General features: G+C 48.8%; 1 protein-coding gene across 1 annotated transcript; it reads left to right on the plus strand.

Annotated features, from left to right (window-relative positions):
- Positions 1 to 10334: 10334 nt before the first annotated feature.
- hip1r (huntingtin interacting protein 1 related) lies at positions 10335 to 25568 on the plus strand (the record flags this gene model as incomplete). Its single annotated transcript, XM_080529413.1, has 34 exons — positions 10335 to 10421; positions 11006 to 11069; positions 11434 to 11576; positions 11903 to 11959; positions 12437 to 12517; positions 12606 to 12679; positions 12859 to 12920; positions 13793 to 13933; positions 14171 to 14228; positions 14525 to 14600; positions 14931 to 15059; positions 15226 to 15275; positions 15792 to 15900; positions 16000 to 16183; positions 16435 to 16523; positions 17001 to 17117; positions 17549 to 17650; positions 17827 to 18021; positions 18307 to 18417; positions 18801 to 18995; positions 20060 to 20207; positions 20378 to 20464; positions 20598 to 20705; positions 21112 to 21248; positions 21633 to 21743; positions 21857 to 21915; positions 22146 to 22176; positions 22575 to 22637; positions 22966 to 23066; positions 23280 to 23385; positions 23634 to 23757; positions 24008 to 24069; positions 24569 to 25339; positions 25533 to 25568. 34 exons carry the CDS (start codon positions 10335 to 10337, stop codon positions 25566 to 25568), a joined length of 4068 nt encoding a protein of 1355 aa, XP_080385539.1.
- Between the last annotated feature and the right edge of the window lie 479 nt (positions 25569 to 26047).

Genomic DNA, 26047 nt, shown 5'->3' on the forward strand with positions numbered 1-26047 from the left:
CTTGCCCAAGGACACCTCGACACGTGGCCAGCCGGGGATCGAACCGCCGAACTTGCGATCATTAGACGCAGGCTCTACCTCCTGAGCCACAGCCACCCCCTGTTTTTCCTCCGATGCATATCTCCTCCAATGCATAGGTGGATCTAGGCGTTCAGTGGTGATTTGCATGTAGTGTATTCTGTTTATATTGTTTGCATAATACTGTCTACTTAGGTCTGAGAATACATTATGAAAGTCCGTCATAAACCTCAGAATGAAACGTCACTGGAAACATCTTGCTGATAAGATCGAGCGTGTGTGTGTGTGTTCCATTTTATGTGTTACGCGTTTTATGTGTGTATGTATGGAAATTACAATATGTTTGCTTCTCCTTATCTTTATTTTTGTCGTAAAATGCATTTGTCTTTTTTCCAGAGGAGCTGCAGAAGCGTAACGAGGTGATCCGTGCCGTCACCAAGCGCGTGCAGTCTGCAGAGGCCAGGGACAGGGAGGGGCAGTGGGAGCTCAACTCTACCCAGCAGCAGCTGCACAAGCTGGGGCAGACTCAGCAGCACGCCAGCCAACAGTCCAAGGACCTGGAGGTACAGACACACTTGTGTGCGCCCCTAGATTATGTCCCTAGATTGGGGGGGGGGGGGGGGGGGGGCTAAAGGCCGACAGGACCCTCCTGGGCCTCCCACTCCAGAATGGTGGAGGCTGTGGCTCAGGGGGTAGAGCTGGCGTCTAACGACAGATTGCCATTGGTGTGTGAACGGGTGAACGAGAGGCCGTCGTAAAGCGCTTTGGAATAAGCCACTATATAAGTGCAGTGCGTTTGTGTGGAGTAGCAGCGCTCTGGGCGGGACACAGGTGACAGTGAAATAAAGTGAGGTGGTCGCGGTGTGTTTTGTCACCCCCTACAGGAGAGGAACCAGAGCCTGAACTCCACGGTCCTGGCTCTGTCCACCCAGGTGGGCTCCCTGCAGGTCAGAGAGGAGGAGCTCGGCGCCATGCTCCGACTCAAGGTACGCGCCGTCTACGTGACTGGTGATGTCACAGCTCTCGGGGGTGTCATGTGACCATGAGCCTGGCCCCTCGGCCACGTAGTAAACACCTGAAAATGAACGTGTGTGTACAATTTACATTTTCGTACATTTCTGGCATTTAGCAGACTCCCTATTCCAAAGCGACTTACAATGAATAATTTGACTAAGCAAGTGAATCATCAATCCACCAGTCGTAGCAGGAAGAGTAATCTAGCTCAGGCCCGGGGCCATTGGCAGTCTCTGTGATAGAAGGAACAAAAAAAGACAAAATACAGTTTTTGTGTGTGTGTGTATCGTATGCTGCCGACGTGATGATGTCAAAAATAAGGTGTCTCAACCTTCTGTTGGGTCATTTGTACCCGCTTCCCTGTCTATCTGTTGGAACAGTTTTTTTTTTTGTGTGTGCATGTGCAACATTTGAGATATTAGATTGTCTGGGTGTCTGTGGCATGTCATCGTTGTTTCCCCCATCAGGACAAGGACGTGAGCGAGGCCACTGATCACATCGTGGACATGTCGGGGCGTCTGCAAGAGCTGGAGGCGTCTCTGAAGGAGAGTCGTTCGCGGGAGGGCAGGGTGCTGAGGGAGGCGGAGGAGCACAAGCGATGCTACAGGGAAGGCCGCCACGAGAACGCACGCCTCAAAGGTACGGCCGCTAGAACGCACGGCCGCTAGAACGCACGCCTCAAAGGTACGCTGCTCTCATCACAAGGAGGGAGGCAAATGGAGTGTTGATCAGTAATCACAATGTAGCTGTCACGTAAAACCTTGAGCTGTGTTGTAGTGACCTCCACTTTGTGGACGTATCCTGTTCTTTTAGAACAAATGGGGGCATTAAGAGTGAGGTGAAGGCTGAAAACACAGGAGATTCAAATTAGTTTCACAGCCCCAACCTCAACAGGTTCTCCAGCTTGCCTTGTTTTGCGTTTAGGGGTGCAAAGTTATCACCTTTCAGTGAAATTCGCTGTTTTTACCTCAAAATAGGTCATCCATGTGAATTGTGTAAATCAGCCCAAAAAAAAAAAGATTGGGTAATAATAATCGTCGACTGTTATGATGTATTATTGATTGATGGGTGGTGGGCCGTCACCAGTTTGCATCACCTGTGTGTCGTTGTAGAGGAGCTGCAGGAGCAGACAGCAGAGAGCAGCGGCCAGAGAGAGGACATCATCCGCCTCAAACAGGAGGGGCAGCTGCTGCGCAGGGAACTGGCCTTGGCAGGTACAGGAAGACAACACTTTGGTACCGCTACGTGAGAGGCACACTGAGCCAGCCACATGGGTGTGTGTGTGTGTGTGTGTGTGTGTGTGTGTGTGTGTGTGTGTGTGTGTGTGTGTGTGTGTGTGCGCGTGTGCGCGCGCGGGGGGGAGTGTAGTAAAGTGAGAACAACATTTTTATAAGGCCTCCGTAACAAATATAAAAATAAGAATCTTCAATTAAATGCAGGGCTTAAAGTACTCCGGCACAGTGCCGGATTTCCGGCGCGGGAGAATTAAAAAAAAACTGCAATTGCGGCATTGCGCCGACGTGGTGGCGGGGGCGCTGTTTCACAAATAACTTAGCTTTCGTGTTTGCTAGCGAAACAGCTGATAGTTGATGTTGACTGCTCAAGGAGAATACATATTTGAAAGTACAGAATGCCTGAGAGCCTTATATTGCATTATATTACATTATATTTTGAATGGCCATCTGGTGCCTGAATATTGTTTTTTCCTTTACATATATAATGACATTTCCACCATAAATTGATGGCGAAAGGGCACAAATTGGTTTGATGCTCGTTTAAGGACCCCCAGACAGCCCTGCTTCATGGGTCCCCCCCGATGTCAAACACCACTGGTACCACCTCCGCCTCATTTTGAGCCAGGAAAAACCCTGAGTAGTGACGGGAAGCCTTATGGGACGTGGTGCCAAGAAGGAGAATATAAGTGATAGTGGCTTAATAAGTAATCAGTTTGTTCTTTTATAGACATGTATATATTTTATTCTGTATTGTTATAGTGATAGTGGCTTAATAAGTGATGCAATCAGTTTGGCCTTTTAAAGACATCTATTTTTATTATTTTTTTATTAAGTATAAAACAGTATTATGAATGAATGAATGGTCTTTATTGTCATTACAGTTTTTCCCAATTGCTAAAACACAAAAGCCAATTCTCTAAACCAAATGACCAGTTCTCTAAACACATAATAAAACTAGCTCCGATTTGCCAAAACCATAAACACATTTCACATGAAGACACAATTCACAAAACACAATCCTCCTTTTCTCATAAATCTAAACACATTTTGTCTTGCTAAAACACAAGTTGCAAAAAACTCTGCTCAAAATGTCAAATTCTCAAATTAAAGCTCATGTGATGCAAAATGCTTGCCACAGTCAGCAACATTTTAACACAATGAACACACCTGGCTTCATTCATTAAACATAACGACTCAAAATTTAAGACACTTGTTGCAAATGATTGTGGTGTGTGTGTGTGTGTGTGTGTGTGTGTGTGTGTGTGTGTGTGTGTGGTATAGTTCCATCAATAAATAAAAAAACATCACACCCTGAACATTGTTTTCAGTGAGTATTGTTGTGTGTAATGGATCCTCTGTAGTGTTTGCATTGAGTTGTGATACAGTACAGTATTGTACATGTTACGGTACATGTGGGAATACGTAACATTTTTCAAACCTTTATTTACGTAAAACTCGATAGGACAACAGTGCAACAACTTCGCGGCTGAACTTTAGTAAAATTTCGGACATCATATGCCATTTAAAGGGGGGAAATAGATATCTAAAAATGCATGACTATCATGCAAAATCAGCCTTACTGTAATGTAAAATATGTAATGTTAGATATAACAATTAGATAGACAGGGAGCGCAGATTTATTTTTATGCATGACTATCATACATGTGGGAAAACTAGGGTTAGGTGCTAGGGTTACAGTAAGGTTAGGGTTAGGATTAGGGGTAGGGTTTGAGTTTGAGTTTTGAAGAGAGAAGGTGTGGTTTTGCTTATGTAGCTTTAGAAAAGTGTGTTGTGTTTAGAGTTTTGGGAAAATGGAGGAAAGTTTTGTGAAATGTGTTTTAGCAATTGAGAAAAACTGTAATACAGTACAGGTACCAAACAACGAAATTTAGGAGGGGGGGCTCCCCTGGTGCTTGGAAAAAGACTAAAAACACGAGGGCCAAGGGTAAAATAAAAAAGGGAAAAGAGCTGGTTTACATAAATAAAGGCTATGTACACTATCTACTATACTATACAATAAAACACTGTGCTGTACTCTATGCTATGCTATAAATATCCTAACTTTTCCTATATCTGAACCTTATGTACACAAGGGTTGTCATATTATTGCACATAGTATTGTTGCACATTCATTTAAAGTATTAATGCATTTTAACATTGAGACATATATTTTGTATTGACTATAAAATAGTATTAATGCATTTAAACATTGAGACAAGAAGCTGTCTCAATGTCTCAAATATCTCAAACTGTGACCCCCCTCCCCAAGAAAAAGTTTCAGTCACAGGATTTTTTCCCACTTTAAGCCCTGTAAATGACACAACCCTTTTGATGAAGTATACAATTCTTTCAGGAGGCAGCATCAGTAATGATGTGCCTTTGTGGCTCAGTTGACAGAGCATGGCGCTAACAACGCTTAGATTGTGGGTTCGATTCCCGCCGGGGCCATATACTAAAAAATGTATGCGCTCCCCGCAACTTACAGTAAGTCGCTTTGGATAAAAGCATCAGCTAAACGGCCTATGTTACTGAACACTGCCTGTAGTGTTTATACCTTCAAACATGATGGCTAGGATATCGGGTTATAATGCGAAAGGTTCTTTATGTAAAAAATCTGTTGGCCTACACTTTTGATCACTTTCAAACAATAAACAAGCTGTTAGATATTCCCTTTAAATTCTGGACGTTATAATTTGCATTTCTCAAAACAACAAACTGTCAACTTCTATGACGTCTTGCCGCAAGGCCTTCTGGGACCTGCAGTTCGAACTATTCTTAGCCAATACGACAGAAATGTACTTCTTTTTTAACTCTCTTAACGATAAATAATAACTCTTTTAACTGTCAATCAATGATGTAACACATGAATCAATCTCTTTTAACTGTCAATCGATCATGTAACATATGAATCAATCATAACCTATAAAGTTACAACACTGCCCCCTCTGGGCTCCTCCGTGCAACACCGACAGTGGAGGCTGTTGTTCCTCTGAACAGGCTGAGCTGGTTCCTCCCTTCCTACACTGATATGATCCTCTGAACAGTGTGAGTAGGATGACTTGTCCTCGTCTCCCCAGGTGAGGGAGAGAACTGGAAGGACGAACTGTTGGCGTTCGCTCGTTCTAAACAGGAGCGTACCGAGTCTAAGCTGCGCTGTCTCTTCCAGGTGTGTCTTCTTTTCCCTGGCTGTTTTCCCTGGCTGTTTTCCCTGGCTGTTTTACCTCACCATCTGCCTCACCATCTTCACTGAATGTAAAAAAAAAAAAAAACTATTGTCTAGTACAATCTGACATTTCTGCAGTTCCTTGCCTCCAAATATTAGGGCCAAGAAGAAACTATGACAATTGACACGATGATAACATCTAGAAGACATACAGTTATCGCACGCCGCTAACATAGAGCAGAGCAGACCTGTCCCTGGCGCTGGTTACCCACAGTGCTCCTGGCCGGGCTGCCAGTCTGGTTCTACCGCATGCCAAGACGAGACAACCTCTGGCCTGTTCTCCTCCTGGGCTCTGTGGAGCTAGGCCGGCTGTGTCACATGACTCTTACATGACTCAGCTCTGACAGTTTTGGCTGTGAACTTGGCTGTGACTGAATGATTGTATTTGGCTTCAGTGGCACTCAGACTAAGAGAGTGTGTGTGTGTGTGTTTACTTTTCAAGGTGTGTGAGAACCAACAGAATGACGTGCAGCTACTGCAGTTAAACCTGGAGAGCGCACGTGAAGCCCTGAACCAGAGGGGAGGTCAGGGGTCACCTGGGAGGTAAGCTGTGCGTGCGTGCGTGCGTTTGTGCATTTAACCGTGTTTGTGTGTTGAGAGCGAGGGTGTATATTGTGCAGCATCTTGCTATATAGTGATCTAGTACAGCTTTGTTGTTGTTCTTGCTGGTCTCAATATCTTTGTGCTGTTGTGACGTCTCTGTGTGGCTACAGAGGTAGTGTTGTGTCAGGATCCACAGCCGGTCAGCGGGCCACGCGAGGAGGAGGAGGAGGAGGAGGAGGAGGAGGAGGAGGAGGAGGAGGACCCCTACACAGACAGGCTTTGAGTGTGAATACAGAACCCCTCCCAGACCACAGACAGGCTTTGAGTGTGAATACAGAACCCCTCCCAGACCCCCCCCCGTTCCCCATCCAATCAAGGGACAGACAAGGATCCCAGGAAGAGAGCGTATTCGGGTTAACCTCTGACCATGTAGCCATGGTAACCAGCGACCTCATCGCCACCCCGACAATGTCGCTAAGTCAGCCGACGGGTCACGCTAGCGTTCACGACCGCTCCGCAGCGGCGGCAACGAGAGAGAACCGAAGCGGAGCGAGCTGCCGTCCTCCGACTCCCTACGCCGAGAGCGAGCGGCGCTACGGTCGCCAGGACGAGCGAGGGAGAGAGAGAGAAGAAGAGGCGACTCGTAGCCTAGCGGTAGCCACAGGATCACCAAGTCACTCTCCAGGCCGAGGTAGCGAGAGAGACCGCCTCTCTACAGGGTCAGGAAACCAAAGCGCGGCCTCCTCTAGACGAGGACGACTCCTCGGTGATCGAGACTCAAACTACAGCGACCGGGAAACGCCGCATAGAACGGAAACCACGGCGACTCTCAGCAGCCTAGCCGGAAGCACCGCCGGAGCGTCGATGAGAGTCACCCCAGACCAGGTTAGCTTGAGTGACCGCAGCGCCAAAAACAACCACCGGGGGCAGCAGGGCGGCAGACGAGGCACGGAGACGCTGTGGAGTCAGAGGAGTGGAGTCGGCGGGGAGGTAGATTCCGCGAGTCGCGCTTCGGGCCGAACGAGCGACCCTGTCGCCCTCGGCGACGGCTGCCAGGGAACGGCGGGGGGGACCGAGGGGAGGGGAAACAGGGAGACGTCGCCACGCGACAGCGGAATCACCGGGAACGCCGGTTCCCTGGCGGAGCGTCGGACAGAGTCCCCTGGCGGTGGATGGAGCAGTGTGGCGGAGGGACGGACGGGGCCTAGCTCCTATATGACAACTTCCTGTGGGTGGAGTAGTAGTAGTAGTGTCATGGAGGGACAGACAGGTTGCAGCTGTAGTATTGTAGAGAGACAGACAGGGCCTAGCTGTAGTAGTATGGTGGAGAGACAGACAGGGCCTAGCTGTAGTTGTAGTAGTGTGGTGGAGAAAGAGGCGGGGACGGGGACAGGGGCAGGGACAGGGACAGGGGCAGGGGCAGGGGCAGGGACAGAGACAGAGACAGGGATGGACCTCCTGGCTGTCTTTACCGGAGGACCAGAGGCAGAGGACTCCCCCATCCTGCTGCTGGACGTCAGTCCCAGAGCTCTGCAGGACCCACAGTTTACCTGGTAGGGAAGGAAGTAGATAAGACAAACAGGGTTGCCTTCAGTGGCCCGCACAAACACAAGAAAATGTTTTTTCCAACAAAGGAAGGTTCTACCTGAACCTGTCCAGTAAGAACGCCCGCACCTGTTTTGAAAACATTTCCTCCTGTTTGATTCCCATTAAACCCCAGTGACCACAGTTATTAGAAGATAGCGTTAAAACAGTGCGCTGTACCCGCTACTCGACAGGCGTATAGCAAGGTGTACAACACACAGCTGCAGCCTGCAGATGCACCGTCTGGTGTCGATCTCGAAATGTGTATGAGGCTGAAAGCTGTGGAAAACTAAACTTTCACGTTGACCCACGAGACCCGTTCACCCAGTGTGTTGTCGATGTTCTCTCAGCCAGGGCGACCTCACCTGTGTGTACCTGGACCACCCCTCCCCGCGAAGCGGGAGGAGTCCCAGACCGGCGAATGACCACCTCTCCGGTGACCGCCAATCAGCAAGAGTCTCAGAAGACGTAAGACCATCCGCCGTTGTAGCGATTAAAATGATAACGCCTGTTGCTCTAAACGGTACAGTAACGAGCTCACATTTTAGGCTGTGTTGGTAAATTCGCTCCAAGAGCGCCGGAGCACACACTGCGTTCACGTCATAAAGAGACCAAGTCATTTGATTGAAAGATCAATAAGAAAGATTGGGACCATCTAATCAGACTATAAGAGCGTTGTTGTATAAAGATCAATCTCGTATTACGCAGGTCGCAATGGATCTCCAGGGCCCAGTTGTCCAGAATGTTTCATTTGGATCAGAATGATCCTGATTCTTTTATTTTTTTTTGCTTTCCACGATCAGATCTTCCAGATTTTCCACCTATACAACTCGAAATCAGTCAGATAAGATCTGATTCTGGATAGCAAAAAAAGAATCAGGATCATTCTGATCCAGATCGAAAAGTTTGAAACAACTGGGCCCAGGTCGGTTCTGAGTCTCTGGTTCTGGTCTGGTCCGTCTCCCAGGAGGACCAGCGCTCCTCCACCTGGCGTCTGCAGCAGATACTTCAGATGGTGGCCAGCCTGGAACACAGCACCCTCCTCCCTCTCAGCCCCACCCACGACTGTGACGTCATCAGCCTCAGAGTCAGCCACGACAGCGGAGGCCATGAATCTTCTCCCTACCCCAACCAAAGCCCCTCCCATATCCCAGCCAGTAACACAAACAGGGTATGTACCTTCTTTGGGTTTTTGGGGGTTATTTGGCGGGGGGGGGGGTGCTTTTTATACCATTATTGTATTTCGTCTCTTCTCTCTTCCCCCCCCCTCTCTCTCTCTCTTTCACATTGGGTGTGGTGGCAGGAGTGTGAAAGGTGGCAGGAGTGTGAAATGCCGGTGGTTGACGATGCTTCTTCTGTCCCTCCCTGGGTGTGTGAAGACTGACTTGTCTTTTGTTGTCTCACCAGGACAGTGAAACCCCACCCAGATGCACCGTGTCCTTCCACAGAACCAAGGAACCTGGTGGGCAGTAGTGGGCGTCCTCCTGGATGAGGAGGGGGGGGGGGTGATGGAAGACACCAGCTGTGGCTCTTGAGACTGGAGAACCACCAGCATTGACTAGAACCTCAGGATAGACCAGGAAGTGAGACTCTGGTTCAGAAGGAGGAAGAGTCTTCTTTTCACCTCTAACCCAGAGACTCGTCTTGGCCGGACAATGAACAAATTAAACCGCCTTTCAGGGCACCAAAGAAGGACTCAAGTATCTTGATGTCAAAAGTGTTATTTACAGCTTGTGAAGATTGTATTTGTAAGAGTGATTTTTATACTTTGAAAACGTTAACTATTTTGTTATGTGGGGGGGGGGAAATGCATTGATTGTGCTATTTTAAAGGAACGTGTATCATTGTTATTTTTGAACTGCTAGAATGTTTTTAAGAATATGTTTTGTGTTCAATGTATGGGCTATGAGCGCAAGGATTGTATGCTCAATGTCCTGCCTCTTCCAGTCCTTGTCCTAAGCCATTGCGTCAGGTGTGGGTGAGGTGTTGAACCAGTCCTACTGGGCTGGTGAATGGTGCTACTTTATTATTGTCATTCCGGTTTCACCGCCAGCAAACCTGCTTGATGGCTCAGGCAAGAGACTGAACTGTTGAAAAGGGACATGGAACTCCTCCCTTTCTGTATTAGCATATTGTGTTTGTGATCTAAACATTTGTAGCTTGTTGATACTGGTATTCATTGTAATACTGTATGTTCCTGTCAGACAATGCAAATCATAGTATTACCTCTATTAAAATGCAGTGAAATGTTCATTCTTCCCCTTATCAAAACTTCCAGAACACTGTCACGGTCAAGTTGTCGTCCCTTTGCTTTTAATTCAAGAGTTTGTCTAAAAGGATTTCCAGATGTTACACAATCAAAATGTTCAATTTCTCAATTTTCTGTCGCTACATAACTAACAGTGGAATCAAGATTACGCAGTTTTGTGCACTGATTTATAAAATAAATAGGGTCTTGCGCAGAGCCGGGGATGCATGCCGTTATTATCATCTATACTCTAATTTGGAAAATTCACAAAGTATTTTTACCATTGCTATTGTCTCACTGTATCACACCACGTGGTGCACATCTGATAAGAGAGGAATCTGTGCACCGGCAGGATGCGCGTCGCCTGTCTGGTTGGACGCAGGTGGATCAATCAGCGCCTACAGGTATCGGGACAACAACCAGGACAGTACCGTCAAGTCATTTCAACTGAGTGGATGACACCGACAAGATGAGTTCCAATAAATCGAAGACCAAGAGCGAGAATAAAACTGAAAAGTCTTTGGCTGCGGAGAAAGAACAATTTAGTAAACTTCAGGTAACCATATCCAGAGTTTTTGGGGAGCTAATACAGTTTCTGGTGTAGCACTATAGATGAAAATAGATGGCAAACGCTGGTTCTGAGGTTGAGAAGCAGTATTTGTAGATATTACAGTATTTTGTAGATATTACAAATAACAGCAATAAGCACTTTTTTCTGTCCGTTCCTTGTGTGATTCTGTCGTGTAAATAATTCAAAAAAGTTATTCTCTTGATGGAATAACGCGTTTCTAATTGTGTTCATGCATGCCTCATTGATAATAGCCTACTGTATACCTGCGTGCATAATATATGGACATTTTGCTGTATCATATTCATAAATACCATCACAATAACAGATTTTATTAGTTAGTGTGTTTTTTCAGTGACCGCATTTCCTCATGCCATGCCTGTGGGAAAAAAAACATATTTCCTTCTCTCGTTCTCTTGTCATGTGCTAAGTGTTCTATAAGGAATGATAACAGGAGACATTCAGTCCACTTTTTTGGCCCTAACTCGGTTTTTTAAACTGTGACCTCACACACTTTTTTCTCTCCTCCTTTCTCCACCTCCTCTTTCCTCTCCTCTCTTCATATTCTTCAGCTTCACAGCATCACCAAAACCATCACCTCCAGTGAGACGACACTGAAGGAAAAATATGCGCGCAGTATCCTTTATGACTATAACACGATGAGTTCTTAATGCACCTAAGTGCTTTTTGACATTGTAGGGTGACATTTTACATTGTAGGGTGCTATAGTCCATACAACATCATGAATCCTATTCTTTAAAAGCTATAATGGCATTGTTACAGTTACACTATGTGGAGTAGTCTATCAACCTGGGACCTAGACTTCTTCATTAACCAAATATCGTTGTCTTATGGAACTGTTTGGTGAACCACAACAACAACAACAACAACAACATAGTCTCACAATGACATCCATTACTTGCCATGGTCTGTTAGCTTGTTGGCTTGTCTGTGTGTCTGTCTAGTGTTCTGTCTGTCTGTTTCCTTGACGCCTGTGCTGACATCATCTTGGGGACTCATAAGGAGGCCGGAGCCGCCACGTTCTGGTCCTACATGGTGAACCTCCCTCTGTCCAGCAACGCCATCGTCAGCTGGAAGTTCTGCTACATGCTCCACAAAATGCTCCGAGACGGACACCCAAATGTAGGGGTGAAACCCAAATACAACCATATGCTCCATAAAGTGAACTATACTATATACTGTACTATTTGTACTAGATCTCCAGTTACGTTGTTTTCCGAGTGTTTTTGCAGAAAGTGCTAGATAGGGACGGATGCTGAAACATCAATCCCTCTCTCCTCTCATCCAAAACTCATGTTAAGTGTTTTATTTCGATAGTGTTTTATTTATTTATTCATTATGTCCCTGTAGTTTCTTGTGTATGTTCAGCCTGTCCAGCCTCACATCACTCTGATGTCCTGTACCATGTGACCACCCTTGTGTCTTTGTGTCTCGTGTTTGTTCCTCAGGTCGTCAGAGATTCCCAAAGATTCTGCCGGAATGTCAAAGATATGGGAGTGCTTTGGGTGAGGGCTTCTGGTTTGTTAACCTGCTTCCTCTCATTGACTCGGGGACTTCCACTAACGCCCCCTCGTCACTCACATGCCTAGACACACACACATACAACTGACAATGTAATCTATATTAGTTTTACATACTCTCATTTACAGCCTAAATAATTATTGCTCTACTGCCCCTTTCTGTCATTCTTTAAAAAAAAAAATGTTGTCTGTATCTTTATGTCTTATGCACCAACCACACCAAGTCAATTTCCTGTATCTGCGATTAATATACGTGGCAATAAAAATAATTCTGATTCAGTACAGATACAGTAGATTAAACGGGTTAAGCTGATGCTTATACTTAACCAGGGTAAACCACATAACTCAGTGTATGCTTTGCACAAAAGATCAATTTACACGTGTCCACCTCAAGTGAGTATTCTGCCATGTTTGAATAAATGAAAATGAGAGTGAATTATGTCCATTTGTTTTTCTCCCCAGGGAAACCTGCACGATCGGTATGGACACATTGTGGCCCTGTCTGCCAAGTTCCTGGTTCTTAAAATGGAGTTCCACGTGAAGGTGAGAGTATGAAACCACCTAGTATTATGTTTCTGAAATATTAGCTACACCCTTGTTCACAAGATTGAACAACACAAATGTCGCACAGCACAAGCCGATCCCAGGCAACCTGGAAGCCAGCGATGAGACGGTGGAGCGAGAGGCTGGAACTGACGTCAAAGTGTGAGTTCCTGTCCTCCGCTCTTTTACTCTCTTTCTCTTATTCTCTCTTGTTTTTTTTTATAAATCTCCTTTTCTCCTTCTAAATGGCACAATCCACTTTTGCGATATCTAAATGGTTGTCGTTGACCTTCTTCTGTGGTCAAAGATGTGCAGCTGGTGTCAACGTAGTGTCTTTGCAGGTTGGATATGACCCACGAGTTGTTGGACTATATGGACGCTGGACTGAAGATGGCTGAAACAGGTCAGTCCATAGACTACTAGCTATAGGTCAGTCCATAGACTACCAACTATAGGTCAGTCCATAGACTACCAACTATAGGTCAGTCTATAGACTACTAGCTATAGGTCAGTCCATAGACTACTAGCTATAGGTCAGTCCATAGACTACTAGCTATAGGTCAGTCCATAGACTACTAGCTATAGGTCAGTCCATAGACTACTAGCTATAGGTCAGTCCATAGACTACCAACTATAGGTCAGTCCATAGACTACTAGCTATAGGTCAGTCTATAGACTACCAACTATAGGTCAGTCCATAGACTACCAACTATAGGTCAGTCCATAGACTACCAACTATAGGTCAGTCCATAGACTACCAACTATAGGTCAGTCCATAGACTACTAGCTATAGGTCAGTCTATAGACTACTAGCTATAGGTCAGTCTATAGACTACTAGCTATAGGTCAGTCTATAGACTACTAGCTATAGGTCAGTCTATAGACTACTAGCTATAGGTCAGTCCATAGACTACTAGCTATAGGTCAGTCCATAGACTACTAGCTATAGGTCAGTCCATAGACTACTAGTTATAGGTCAGTCCATAGACTACTAGCTATAGGTCAGTCTATAGACTACTAGCTATAGGTCAGTCTATAGACTACTAGCTATAGGTCAGTCCATAGACTACCAACTATAGGTCAGTCTATAGACCACTAGCTATAGGTCAGTCCATAGACTACTAGCTACTCTTTTCTTCCCCTCATATCTATTCTTCTCTGTGACCGTATGTGTCTGTGTCTGTGTCTGTGTCTGGGTCTGTGTCTGTGTCTGGGTCTGTGTCTGGGTCTGGGTCTGTGTCTGGGTCTGGGTCTGGGTCTGGGTCTTCCCTGCAGTTCTACGGCAGCTGGACGCCAACGCGGCCAAGTCCAACACTCCAGCTGGTCAGTGCCGGCTGGGACCGCTGATACCCCTCATACTGGACAGCAGCCTTCTCTACCACCATACTGTCAGACTGCTCTTCAAACTACACAGCCGTGAGTAACACACACACACACACACAAACACACACAAACACAAACACCTACACACATATGCATGGGCGGGCACGCGCACACACACACACACACACACACACACACACACACACAAACATCTACACACATATGCATGGAACACACAAACACACACACACACACATACCCACGAACACACAGAGCTGTGAGTGGCCCAGTTTGAAATTAACCGCTGTCATATCTCGGTCATTTTTGCAGGTGTTGCAGCAGACTCTCTTCTTGGCCATCGCGAGCGGTTCCGTGACCAGTTCAACAGGTACTACACATCTCCTCTGATTATTAGATTAGATTAGATTAGATTAGATTCAACTTTATTGTCATCGCAGAGTACAAGTACAATACAACGAAATGCAGTTTAGCATCCAACCAGACACTATTCAAGGTGTTTCTAAACCAGACGTCCAACACGGTGTTCCTGGGGAGCTACAGGGTTACTTCTCTAGCTCCACTGGGTGGGATGTTGTGTGATGGAAGCAGAGAGGTACCATGTCACTCTCCAGGACCAGGACCACTAGGATTGTGACGTTGAAGGTGATTTCTCTTGTGTCTCAGCCTCACCAAGTTCTTTGACCGAGCCAGAGAGATGGAGTTCTTCAAAAGTGTCATCCAGATCCCAGATCTGCCAGAGGTAAGAGAGTCTACTGGGGGGTTTATGTTGCTGTTTCACTCTCTGTGTGTGTGTGTGTGTGTGTCTGTGTCTGTGTCTGTGTCTGTTCCTGTATGTGTCTGTGTGTGTTCCTGTATGTGTTTCAGCGCTTGATTAAGGTTCTGTACATGATGTGTGTGTGTGTGTGTGTGTGTGTGTGTGTGTGTGTGTTTGTGATTACATTGCGCCTGTGTCCGTTGGTGTCTGTGAGTATCATTGTGCATACATGTGTATCTTTGTGTGCGTATCGGTGGCGCACATTCACGTGTGTGTGTGTGTGTGTGTGTGTGTGTGTGTGTGTAACACTTGTAGTCTCCTCCGAACTTCCTGCGTGCGTCCGCCCTGGCAGAGTACGTGAGGCCTGTGGTGGTGATGCCCAATCAGGAGATGTATGAGGTTGAGGAGGCGGAGCTGCAGCAGGTGCCCCAGCAGGTGCCCCAGGTATGACTGGAGAACAGGGTTCATATGGTTCACCCATGTTTCCTCTGCTACGGGTCTCTGTCTGGAATTACAACCACAGAATTAGAGTCACTTCATGCTTCCATACCGCCTGAGATTGGCGCCTCACTTTGTGTTCTGATTTGAACGTGTTTGTGTGTTCTGACAGTACGCCATGTTCAGCCAAATGGATCCTCCAGATGCTGGATTTGAACAAAGGTAAATTATTTCATGTCTGTCTGTCTGTCTGTACTGAATATACACGAGACATTCTCTCTATGAGTAAATCTACCATATTACGTTGTGTTATGTAGGACAGGTGTATATGTGACGGCAGCTGGTGAAAGCGGGAACAAGTCGGCAACCGACCAAATGTTCAAACTTTATTTCAGAAAAATGTAAATAAATGGCAACCTTATTGAAAATCAATGACACACTCGCTAGTCAAGCCAAAATATTCCAATGCAATGGATTCGGTGAGTAATCCCCACTACTCTACACTAACTAGGTAGTAGTGGGGATTACTCACCGAATCCATTGCATTGTAAAGTTTTGGCTTGACTAGCGAGTGTGTCATTGATTTTCAACAGCGTTTTTCAGAATAAAAGTCTGAACGTTTTGATTGGTTTGCCCGACTGCTGCTGTCACATATGATGTCATGTTATGTAGGACAGGTGTATATTCCCTCAGCTCTCTGTCAGTGTGTTGGCTCACCTCTCCCCTCTCATATCTCAGGGCCCCCTCCCCCCTCCCCCCTCTCCCCTCTCATCGAGAGTCTGAGGTGGACAGTCTGAGGAAGGAGTTGGAGGTGATCAAACCAGAGCTGCAGTTCATCAAGTCTGAGGTAAAGATGTGTGTGTGTGTGCGCGGGTGTGCGCGTGGCAATGTGCATGTGCATGTGCGAACATTTTCTGTATCCTAACCGCCCGCCCCTCTGGCTCAGGCCCAGCGTTGCGTCCTCCAGCTGAAGGCCCAGGTGAACCACCTGGAGGCTGAGCTGGACGAGCAGCGCACCCACAAGCAGATGGCCCTGGTGGACAACGAACAACTGCGCATGGAGGTCGGGGTTCTACGCACCGCCACCGCTGCCACCGCAGGGATACATGCCGGGTACCAGGAAGCAGATGGTAAGTACGGTATACACACACACACACATACACACACACACACACAGACAGATAAGTATACTGTATATACACACACACACACACACACACACACACACACACGCACACGGACAGATAAGTATACTGTATATATACACACACACACACACACACACACACACACACACACACACACACACGGACAGATAGACACATGTCAGATTCATTATTCTATTTCTATGGTCCCATTCCCCCACTCCTCCCCCACACAGGAAGAGCCCAGGCAGCAGAGCTCCGCTTCTCTCAGCTCAAAGAGAGACACGCTGAGCTGGTCACCAGCCACGCCGACCTACAGAGGAAGGTACGTACAGCAGACCAGGCAGCACTAGTACTGGGGGTTTAGAGTCCAACAAAACACGGCGAAGCAGCTTTCAGTCATTCTGCCGCGTGCTCCTGGAACAAACTCCCTGAAGAAATCAAACAGGCCCAAACCCTAAAAATATTTGACTAAGCTAAAAACCTTCATGTTCTGCAACAGTTATGATTAAACACTAACACATCTATCTATGTCTTTCTTCATCGTCTATTATCTTGTTAAATGTTTATCTATCTTTGGATTCTGTATGTAATGCAATTTGAATTGCCCCCGTTGAATGGAATGTGCTATACACATAAACTTGCCTTGTCTCTACTCTATGCCTGTCTGTAACTGTGTTGCTATACTGTATGTCTGACAATATCTCTTCCTCTCTCTCTCTCTCCCCCCCCTTCCACCTCTGTCTCTGTGTGTGTGTGTGCGCTTGTGCGTGTGCTTGTGCGTGTGCGTGTGCGTACACAGAACGCAGAAACGGTGAGGCTGTTATCCAGCACCCAGCACAGTCAGGAGGACCTGATCAGGGGCAAACACCAGCTGGCCAGCGATGTGGACCACTTCAGGCAGGAGAACCTCCTCAAGGTGGAGCCCTTCGTCCACCTTCATCCACATCACATTCATCCACCTTCATCCACATCACATCCAGGGCCTTCAGCAGACGCCTCTGTGCAAAGCCACTTACATCAGCCACTTTAATCAGATAAAATAGTACTTGTTCAGGAACGACCATAACATAATTAAAACATAGGACATAAGACCTGGGGGGTATTCCATCAACGTCGCTAAAGTAAAATCCAGGCTTATTTTGGATCAAATTCGGATTGATTTATCAGAATAAGCCTGGATTTTCCTTAAGCAACGTTGATGGAATACCCCCCTGTCAAATCAAGTGTATTCTAAACACGACTGATGAGGAAGGGCGGAACAGCAGAGGTGTATGGTTCATGAGGAACGTGTCTGAACGGTCTGGTCCGTCTTGTCCCCCCCCGCCCCCCCCCCCCCTCCCCGAGCAGATGGAGCAGCAGAGGCAGGAGATAGAGCGTCTGAACGCAGAGCTGCTGGAGCAGAGTGCACAGCTGGCTCACATACACAACTCACTGAGCAGCACGGAGGCGGTAGGCTCATGAAAACACACCCATCCTCCACCCAATAGTCCTCATCCTTCTCTTCTCTTCTCTACCTCTTCTTCCACCTTTTAGTTTTGTCTTGTGTGTTTTGTTCCCTTATTAAAAGCAATAGATGCAAACGTTGCATGAATCAAAATGTCCCCCCCCCACCCCCTCTCCTCCAGACGGGCTCCCAGATGAGCAGCGCTCTAGCGGGGCTGCAGGCAGAGAGGGAGGTGCTGCTGCGCTCCTCCAGGGAGAAGGAGGCAGAGCTCTCCTCCTTACGCCAGCAGGCCCAGATACAGCAGAGCTCCCTGGACCAGGACAGGCAGAGGAACAGCAGAGAGATGGAGGCCCTGAGGGCCCAGCTACAACAACAGGTGTGTGTGTGTGTGTGTATGTGTGTGTGTGTGTGTGTGTGGGGGGGGGGGGGGTGACATACTTAGTGGAAAAGAAGAGTTAAACACATGGAATAGGTAAATAAATATATACATTCATGTTAAATACAACCCTCTGGCTGTAATACCAAGCTGTTAGTTGTTAAATACAGCCCTCTGATTGGCTGTAATAGAGAGCCCTGTGATTGGCTGTTAAATAATGCATGGAACACAATAAGGAAGGATGCAGCATGATATCCTGACACGTTGTCTCTTGTTTGTGTACAGCTTGCCATCAACGCAGAGCAGAGACTGGAGATTGACAGACTGAACCGAGAGCTGGAACAGAGACGGGCGGAGGTGTCACACGCTAACAGTGCCCTCCAGAACAAGGAGATGGTAGGAACCTTCGATAGTCCCCCTCACACATTGTCCTGGAGGCAGTTGACTCCTACGTCTGTGGTTCCTACTCGGGGTCGTTGTTAGGGTCTTGGAACATCAGTGGAGCGGAGACGTTTTCCGTTGACTGGGGGGACGGGGGCGGGCGTTGTGGACGGGTGGTGGCAGAGTTTTTGATTGACGGGTGGTAGCTTGCTCTAAATCGGCTGCGATGCGTTAAATCAATGGCGACTTTTTGTTGTTGTTTTAGTTCCCCCCAGGAAAAAAGGATCCGGGGCTATTTAGAAAAACATTCGGGGCTCGAGCCCCCTAATGCCCCGGGGCTAACGACGCACCTGTTTCCTACTGAAGAAGAACTACTGTGTGTTTCTCCTCTCCTCCAGACGGGCTCCCAGATGAGCAGCGCTCTAGCGGGGCTGCAGGCAGAGAGGGAGGTGCTGCTGCGCTCCTCCAGGGAGAAGGAGGCAGAGCTCTCCTCCTTACGCCAGCAGGCCCAGATACAGCAGAGCTCCCTGGACCAGGACAGGCAGAGGAACAGCAGAGAGATGGAGGCCCTGAGGGCCCAGCTACAACAACAGGTGTGTGTGTGTGTGTGTGCGTGTGCGTGTGCGCGTGCGCGTGCGCGTGCGCGTATGTCTGTCTGTGTGTTGTCAAGCAAACTGTCTTGTTCTTCTTCGGCGTATGGGTAGTTGTTTTCCCCTCCACTCCACCAGGCTCTGGGCTGAGGGGCTACCCTTTTACCACCCCGAGACCTGGTTGAGGGGCTCACCCGGACTATATTTCTAGACACCCCTCCAGAAGCCACGTCATCGTCTCGTCATCTAATACCGACAGACCATGCATCCCGTTGGGTGGGTGGTACACCGGGCAATCCAGGATAACATGGTCTGCGGTTTGGTCCTCTGCGCCACACTCGCACGACGCATTTGGGGCCAAGCCCCATCTGTGCATTGATGAGCGGAAACGCCCGACGCCGGTCCGGAGACGATTGAGCCTCACCCAGGATAGCCCTGGCAAGTCCATCCCGAGGGGCTCAGGGCCGGCGACTGGGATGTGGTCGCGGAGTTTGGAGGTATTTGCCTCCCACTCCGCGTGCCACATATAATCCGCCCATCCTGCCGCACTGATGTTAAGATCTCTGCATTGCTGCCTGAGATCCTGTGCGGCAGGCACAAATGGGTGTCTCGACTTGAGACGCCGGGAGGGCTCCGCTGTTATAGTGAGCCTATCATGGAGTAGATGGTTATTAAGCTCCACGGCCCGGCAGGCGAGACGTGCTGTGGCTCCCATGCGGCGGAGGCCTGCAGGCTGGATGCCTGCTAGGATGGGAAGGTTGTCCACGGGGGTAGGACGCAGGCATCCTGTCACAATGCGCAAGGCTTCCGAAGGACTAACTGTCTTGTGAAGTGAAGTGTGTACATACTGTATGTGGGTATGTTACTTACCTACCTGGTGCGTGTGCGTGTGTGTGTGTGTGTGTGTGTGTGTGTGTGTGTGCGTGCGTGCGCGCGCGCGTGTGTGTCCATTGTGTGTGTGTTACGTGTGTGTTGCGTGTGTCTGTTGTGTGTGTGTCTGTTGTGTGTGTGTGTGTGTGTGTGTGTGTGTGTGTGTGTGTGTGTGTGTTGCGTGTGCGTTCCTCCAGGCGTGTCGTGAGGGTGAGCTGACCCAGAAGCTGCAGGAGGAGCAGTTCTGTCTGCTGCAGTGTGCCGTGGTGGAGGCGGAGGGCATCGTCCTGGACGCCGTGGCCAAGCTGGATGACCCCGTACACGTCCGCTGCACCAGCTCTCCAGGTAAGCTACACACCCCCCCCCCCGACCCCCCCCACTCCCATCACTGACTCACTCATCCAGTCTGTCAGTCTCTCCTCTCCTAACGGTCCTGTCCCTCCCTCCCTCCCTCTCTCTCCCTCCCTCCCTCCTTCTCCCTCTCTCTCTCTCCATCACAACAAAATGGCCGCCAGAGTACCTGGTGAACCGTGGGCAGGTCACCCTGGCCTCCATAGACAAGATGCAGCAGAGCCAGCTGGTCTACATGAGCAAAATGGACGGTGAGTAACCAGTTACATAAGTGTGTGTGTGTGTGTGTGTGTGTGTGTCTGTCTGTCTGTGTGAGTGTTGGGATACAGTATAAAGCGTCTATGAGGTCAGTGTGTGACCTGCCCCCCCCCCCCTCCTCTCTAGATGCCAGTGGTCTCCTGAGGGCCGTGACTCAGTTCTCTCACCTGGCTGCTGACACCATCGTCAACGGAGGGGCGACCGCCCACGCTGCTCCTACTGACCAGGCCGACCGTAAGACACACACACACACACACACACACACACGCATACACACGCATACACACACACACACACACACACATATACACACGCATACACACACACGCATACACACGCATACACACACACACGCATACACACGCATACACACGCATACACACACACACACACACACACACACACATACACACGCATACACACACACGCATACACATGCATACACGCACAGACACATACACACACACACACACACACACACACACACGCACATGCATACACACACACACACACACGCACACACACACGCGCACTCTGACACACACACACACGCACACACACACACGCACTCTGACACACACACACGCCCCACAAACACACGCACACACACATACACTCATTGCTCCCCCCTCCCCATTAGGTCTGACAGACAGCTGCAGGGACTGTGCCACCCACGTCCTGCAGTACCTGAAGGAGCTGAAGCTGAAGGCCACCCTGCAGAGAGCCGACCCCGCCGCCATCCGCTACACCGTCCAGCGCCTCCTCACCATGGGCCAGGTCAGGGTCACCCCCGGGGGGGTCGTTTATTTCCACGCTCTTGATATAAGGGGCCGGCTGTGGCTCAACCGGTAGCGCCGGCGTCTAATGAAGTCAGCAGCTCGCAGCGGTTAGAATCCCCCCAATCGGTGGACCAATTGTCAGTGTCCCTGAGCAAGGCACTGAACCCCTAAATTGCTCCGGGGGGGGGGTCGCCTATAACGGCTGTGCCCCCTCGCCTAGACGCCCCCTCTAGAGCACGAACGCATTTCGTTTGAATCTCTTTCCCTTTCCTATAAGGGGTGAATGAACAGTATGTGATGTATATACAGGATGTGATGTAATGAACAGGATGTGATGTAATGAACAGGATGTGATGTATATCCACGTGTACTTCCTATGTAGGAGCTGCAACCCAAAGGGCGGGACGTGCTGAAGGAGGAGCTGGGAGACGTGGTGGATAAAGAGATGGCCGCTACGTCCAGCGCTATAGAGGACGCTGTAGTGCGCATGGATGTAGGAACCTGACACACACACACACACACACACACTGTGGAAAAGCACAATAAGAATTGTATTTCGCTCAGCGGCGCCCTGTGTTAAAGCATGTCTTTCCGCTCGGCGAACAGGAGATACTGAGCCAGGCCAGGAGAGAGACGACCGGGATGAAGCTGGAGGTCAACCAGAGGTCAGTTGGGAAGCAGCACACAGTGAATAACAAAGAAATCAGGAATTCAAAAAATAACTGAACTTTGAAGCGACGGAACAGTTCGGGGGGGAGCCATTATCGTAATCAACAGTGTCGACGTGTCATACCAGAGTATAGCTAAATCTACGGTATACACACAGCTGTTTTTCTCAGTCTCTCTCTCTTCCTCCTTTTCACTCTTCTCTTCTCATCCCTCTCTCCCACGACAGCATCCTCGGCTCCTGCTCCGACCTGATGAAGGTGAGATCACGGCCTCTTCTTCTTTCGGAGCATAGTCCCTTTCAGCTGTCACCTTCTCATACGTACATTTCTGACAGCAGCTGGTGAAAGCAGGAACAAGTCAGCAACCGACCAAATGTTCCGACTTTTATTCTGAAAAATGTCAATATTTAGTTAGTCAAGCCAAAACATTGCGATGCAACGGATTCGCTGAGTAATCCCCCACTACTCTACACTAACTAGGCAGTAGTGGGGATTACTCGCCGGATTTATTTAGATTTTTCGGAAACAAAAGTCGAAACGTTTTCATTGGTTGCCGACTCGTTCCCGCTTTCACCAGCTGCTGTCACATACAGTATGTCTCGGAAAAAAACACTGAGTCTCGTATATGACGTGTTGACCCCGTGTCTCTGCCGCAGGCCGTTCACATGCTGGTGACAGCTTCCACCGCCCTGCAGAAGGATATCGTGGAGGGAGGCAGGGTGAGTCACCACGTCTTTGCTCTAGAACCAACATCAATCACCCTCATTAACACGCCGCTGGATGACAAGGGGTTTAGAAAATGCATAACCAGCAGTTTAGTCGCTCTTTGGAAGTTTGTGTACTGTTCCTGGATCTGCGGATTAGGTGGTGGTCTCTACAGTACGGAAGCTTACAAAAAAATAATGTTTTAAGAGCTTTGCTCTTCTGCGACGTAAGTGACCGTGAAATGTGATAGTTGGATAAATCATCGTGGCGTTCAAAAACGGGAGACGCCAGCTTACGGTGCACGATCACACGTGGGCGACACTGACGTGTTTACACCCACAGGGGGTGGGGTCGGTGAAAGACTTCTACGCCAAGAACTCCTGCTGGACCGAGGGTCTCATCTCGGCCTCCAAGGCCGTGGGCTGGGGGGCCACACAGCTGCTGTAAGTACAGACAGGAGATACAAACTAAGGCGATGTTGTAGTCGACGGCTCCATTTACAACCCAACAGGAACGCAAGCCACATGATCATGTTGTTCCTATAATGCCAGAGGTATGACATCACGTTGACGTCAAGTGAACACGTTGACCCTTGTTAACCCCTCCCTCCCTCCCTCTCTCTCTCTCTCTCTCTCTCTCTCTCTTTCCCCTGTTAGAGACTCAGCTGACAGGGTGGTGACTGACGGGGGTAAATACGAGGAGCTGATCGTCTGCTCCCATGAGATCGCCGCCAACACGGCCCAGCTGGTCGCCGCGTCCAAGGTAGACACGAGCACACACACCTCCAAACACCACACATCTAGAGACACGAGCACACACACCTCCAAACACCAAACATCTAGAGACACGAGCACACACACCTCCAAACACCACACATCTAGAGACACGAGCACACACACCTCCAAACACCAAACATCTAGACACACGAACACAAACACCCCCAAATGAACTCTTAAGCGACACGTCATCAGGCGCGCAGACAGATAGATTCTGAATCGTCACGGTTACAGGTGAAGGCGGACCGCAACAACAAGAGGCTGGTGACGCTGCAGCAGGCCTCCAGACACGTCACCGACATGACGGCCGTCGTAGTGAGCTCCACCAAACACGGCCAGCAGAGGTTCACTGGGAGAGGTGAGGTGGGGGGGGGGGAGTTACATATAGAAGGGGGCGGGGGTGAGGAGAGAAGGGGGGGGGAGGTGGCAGAGGCTATGGGGTTACAGTACATAAAGAAGGGGGGGGGGGGTGAGGAGAGAGAGAGAAAGGTGGGGGGGGGGGGGGGGTAGTGATGGAAACAGATAAAGGAAAGGAGGATACATATGAGGGGAGGGGTTCCACCATTCTAACTAAGCCCTGGTTCTGTCCCTGTCTGTCCTCCCTCCAGGCTCCATGGACTTCTCTGGCCTCTCCCAGATCAAGCTGAAGAAAGAGGAGATGGAGTCTCAGGTACGTCCCTGGGGGGCTCTGGTCACTGGGAACTGTGGGTAATGTGGTCCCTGTCTCCCCCTCTCTCTCTCTCTCTCTCTCTCTCTCTCTTTCTCTCATTCTTTCTCTCTTTCTCTGTGTGTCTGTGCCTCTTCGTGTGTGTGCGTGTGTGTGTGTGTTGGGGGCTGTGGCTTTGGACATACTGTACTTGTGTGCTACATCTGTAGACTAGTTGCGTGTACGTAGGGGGCTTGAAGCATACAGCACAGTACTTGTGTAAATAGGGGCGGCTGTGGCGCAGGAGGTAGAGCCGCCGTCTAATGATCGCAAGGTTGGCAGATCGGCGGGTCGAGCCCCGGCCGGCCGCCATTGGTGTGTGAATGTGTGTGTGAATGGGTGAATGAGAGGCCATTATAAAGCGCTTTGGATAAAGGCGCTATATAAGTGCAGTCCATTTACCATTTACCATTTATACATGTATTACCGTGTTTAAACAGCGGTTGTTGTGTCTGTACCCCAGGTGAGGGTCCTGGAGCTGGAGACCCAGCTGGAGCAGGAACGGGTCCGTCTGGGCGAGCTGAGGAAGAAGCACTACGACATGAACGGGAGTCCTGAAGGTCCCACAGAGGGAGGGGGGGAGGTGGCGAAGGAGAACGACAGCTTCCCACCCCCGCCTCCACCCACCCTGCTCCCACCGCCCACCCCACCGCCTCAGACGTACTCTCAGCCCGAGCCCTACGTCAACACCAACCCCTTCGCCTCACCTCCGACTCAATCATACACAGTACCCCAGTCTTACACACCGAGCCCGTCCTACACACAGCCCCAATCCTACTCCCAATCCCAGTCATATCTTCCTGATCAAACCTACTCGCAAACTCCACCTTACTCCCAAACGCCAACGCAATCCTACGTACAACCTCAGTCTTTCTCAGAAACCCAACCCTACTCCCAAACCCAGCCTCAGTCCCAGCCCTGGCTCCAGGTCCAGCCCCAGACCCAGCCCCAGCTCACCCCAATCAACAGTCCGCAACCGTCCAGAGCACAAACACAATCCTACATACAACCTCAGTCTTTCTCCGAAACCCAACCCTACTCCCAAACCCAGCCCTTCTCCCAGCCTCAACCCCAGTCCCAGCCCTGGCTCCAGGTCCAGCCCCAGACCCAGCCCCAGCCCCAGCCCCAGGTCCAGCCCCAGCTCCCCCCAACGAGCAGTCCACAACCCCCCAGGGCTGGCGCCTCAAAGAGACCCTCCATCTTCCATAAAACTGAAAACCTGCTGAAGAATGCGGTAAGAGTCGGTCCTTACTGCTAATAAATTCACTAACCCAATGACAACAGTCATGTCAGCTGGGAAGGGAGGAGGGAAGGGTGTTTTAAGTGTCCGGACACGGCCTAAAGCCTCAGAGGGAATGACTGATCAGATTGGAATTAGGCTGTTGTCAAAGCCATTCTAATCTCTGTTTATTTCTGTTCCGTTGCAGTTCAGACGAGGTGAGGCCGGAACCGGAGAATCCTGAATGTTCGGAACATTCCAGATCTCTGACTGAGAGATAAATCATTTGTAATGTCTGATAAACATAAACTTTCCAATCTTTTGAGATTTCTTTTTTTAATGTAAAGTATATACATTGTAATAGTATGTATAAAGTATTTAGTGATTACATGTACACATAGCTACAGAAGGTAGATAAAATGTGTTCTATTTTCCCAGCTGTACTGTAAATCATATTTGACCATATGTGTTCTACTGTTACTGATTATGACTGTTGTGTAAATAATTAACAATAAAAGTTGATGTTACATTATGCTGAGTTTACCCCTGTAGTATAATGTGTGCATGTTTGATACTGTACATTTCACAGTTTTTACAGTAGATAGTATCCATAACTTTCATTGATGTGTGGTCTCTGTTATGGGCATTTCCCCAGAGTCATTACCACAGGCTAATGCACCAAATCTGTCAGAGAAATTCAAATCACATCCAAATCTCTTTTTT

This window comes from Nansenia antarctica (assembly GCF_963989245.1).
Source record: "Nansenia antarctica genome assembly, chromosome: 4".
Taxonomy (NCBI): Eukaryota; Metazoa; Chordata; class Actinopteri; order Argentiniformes; family Microstomatidae; genus Nansenia; species Nansenia antarctica.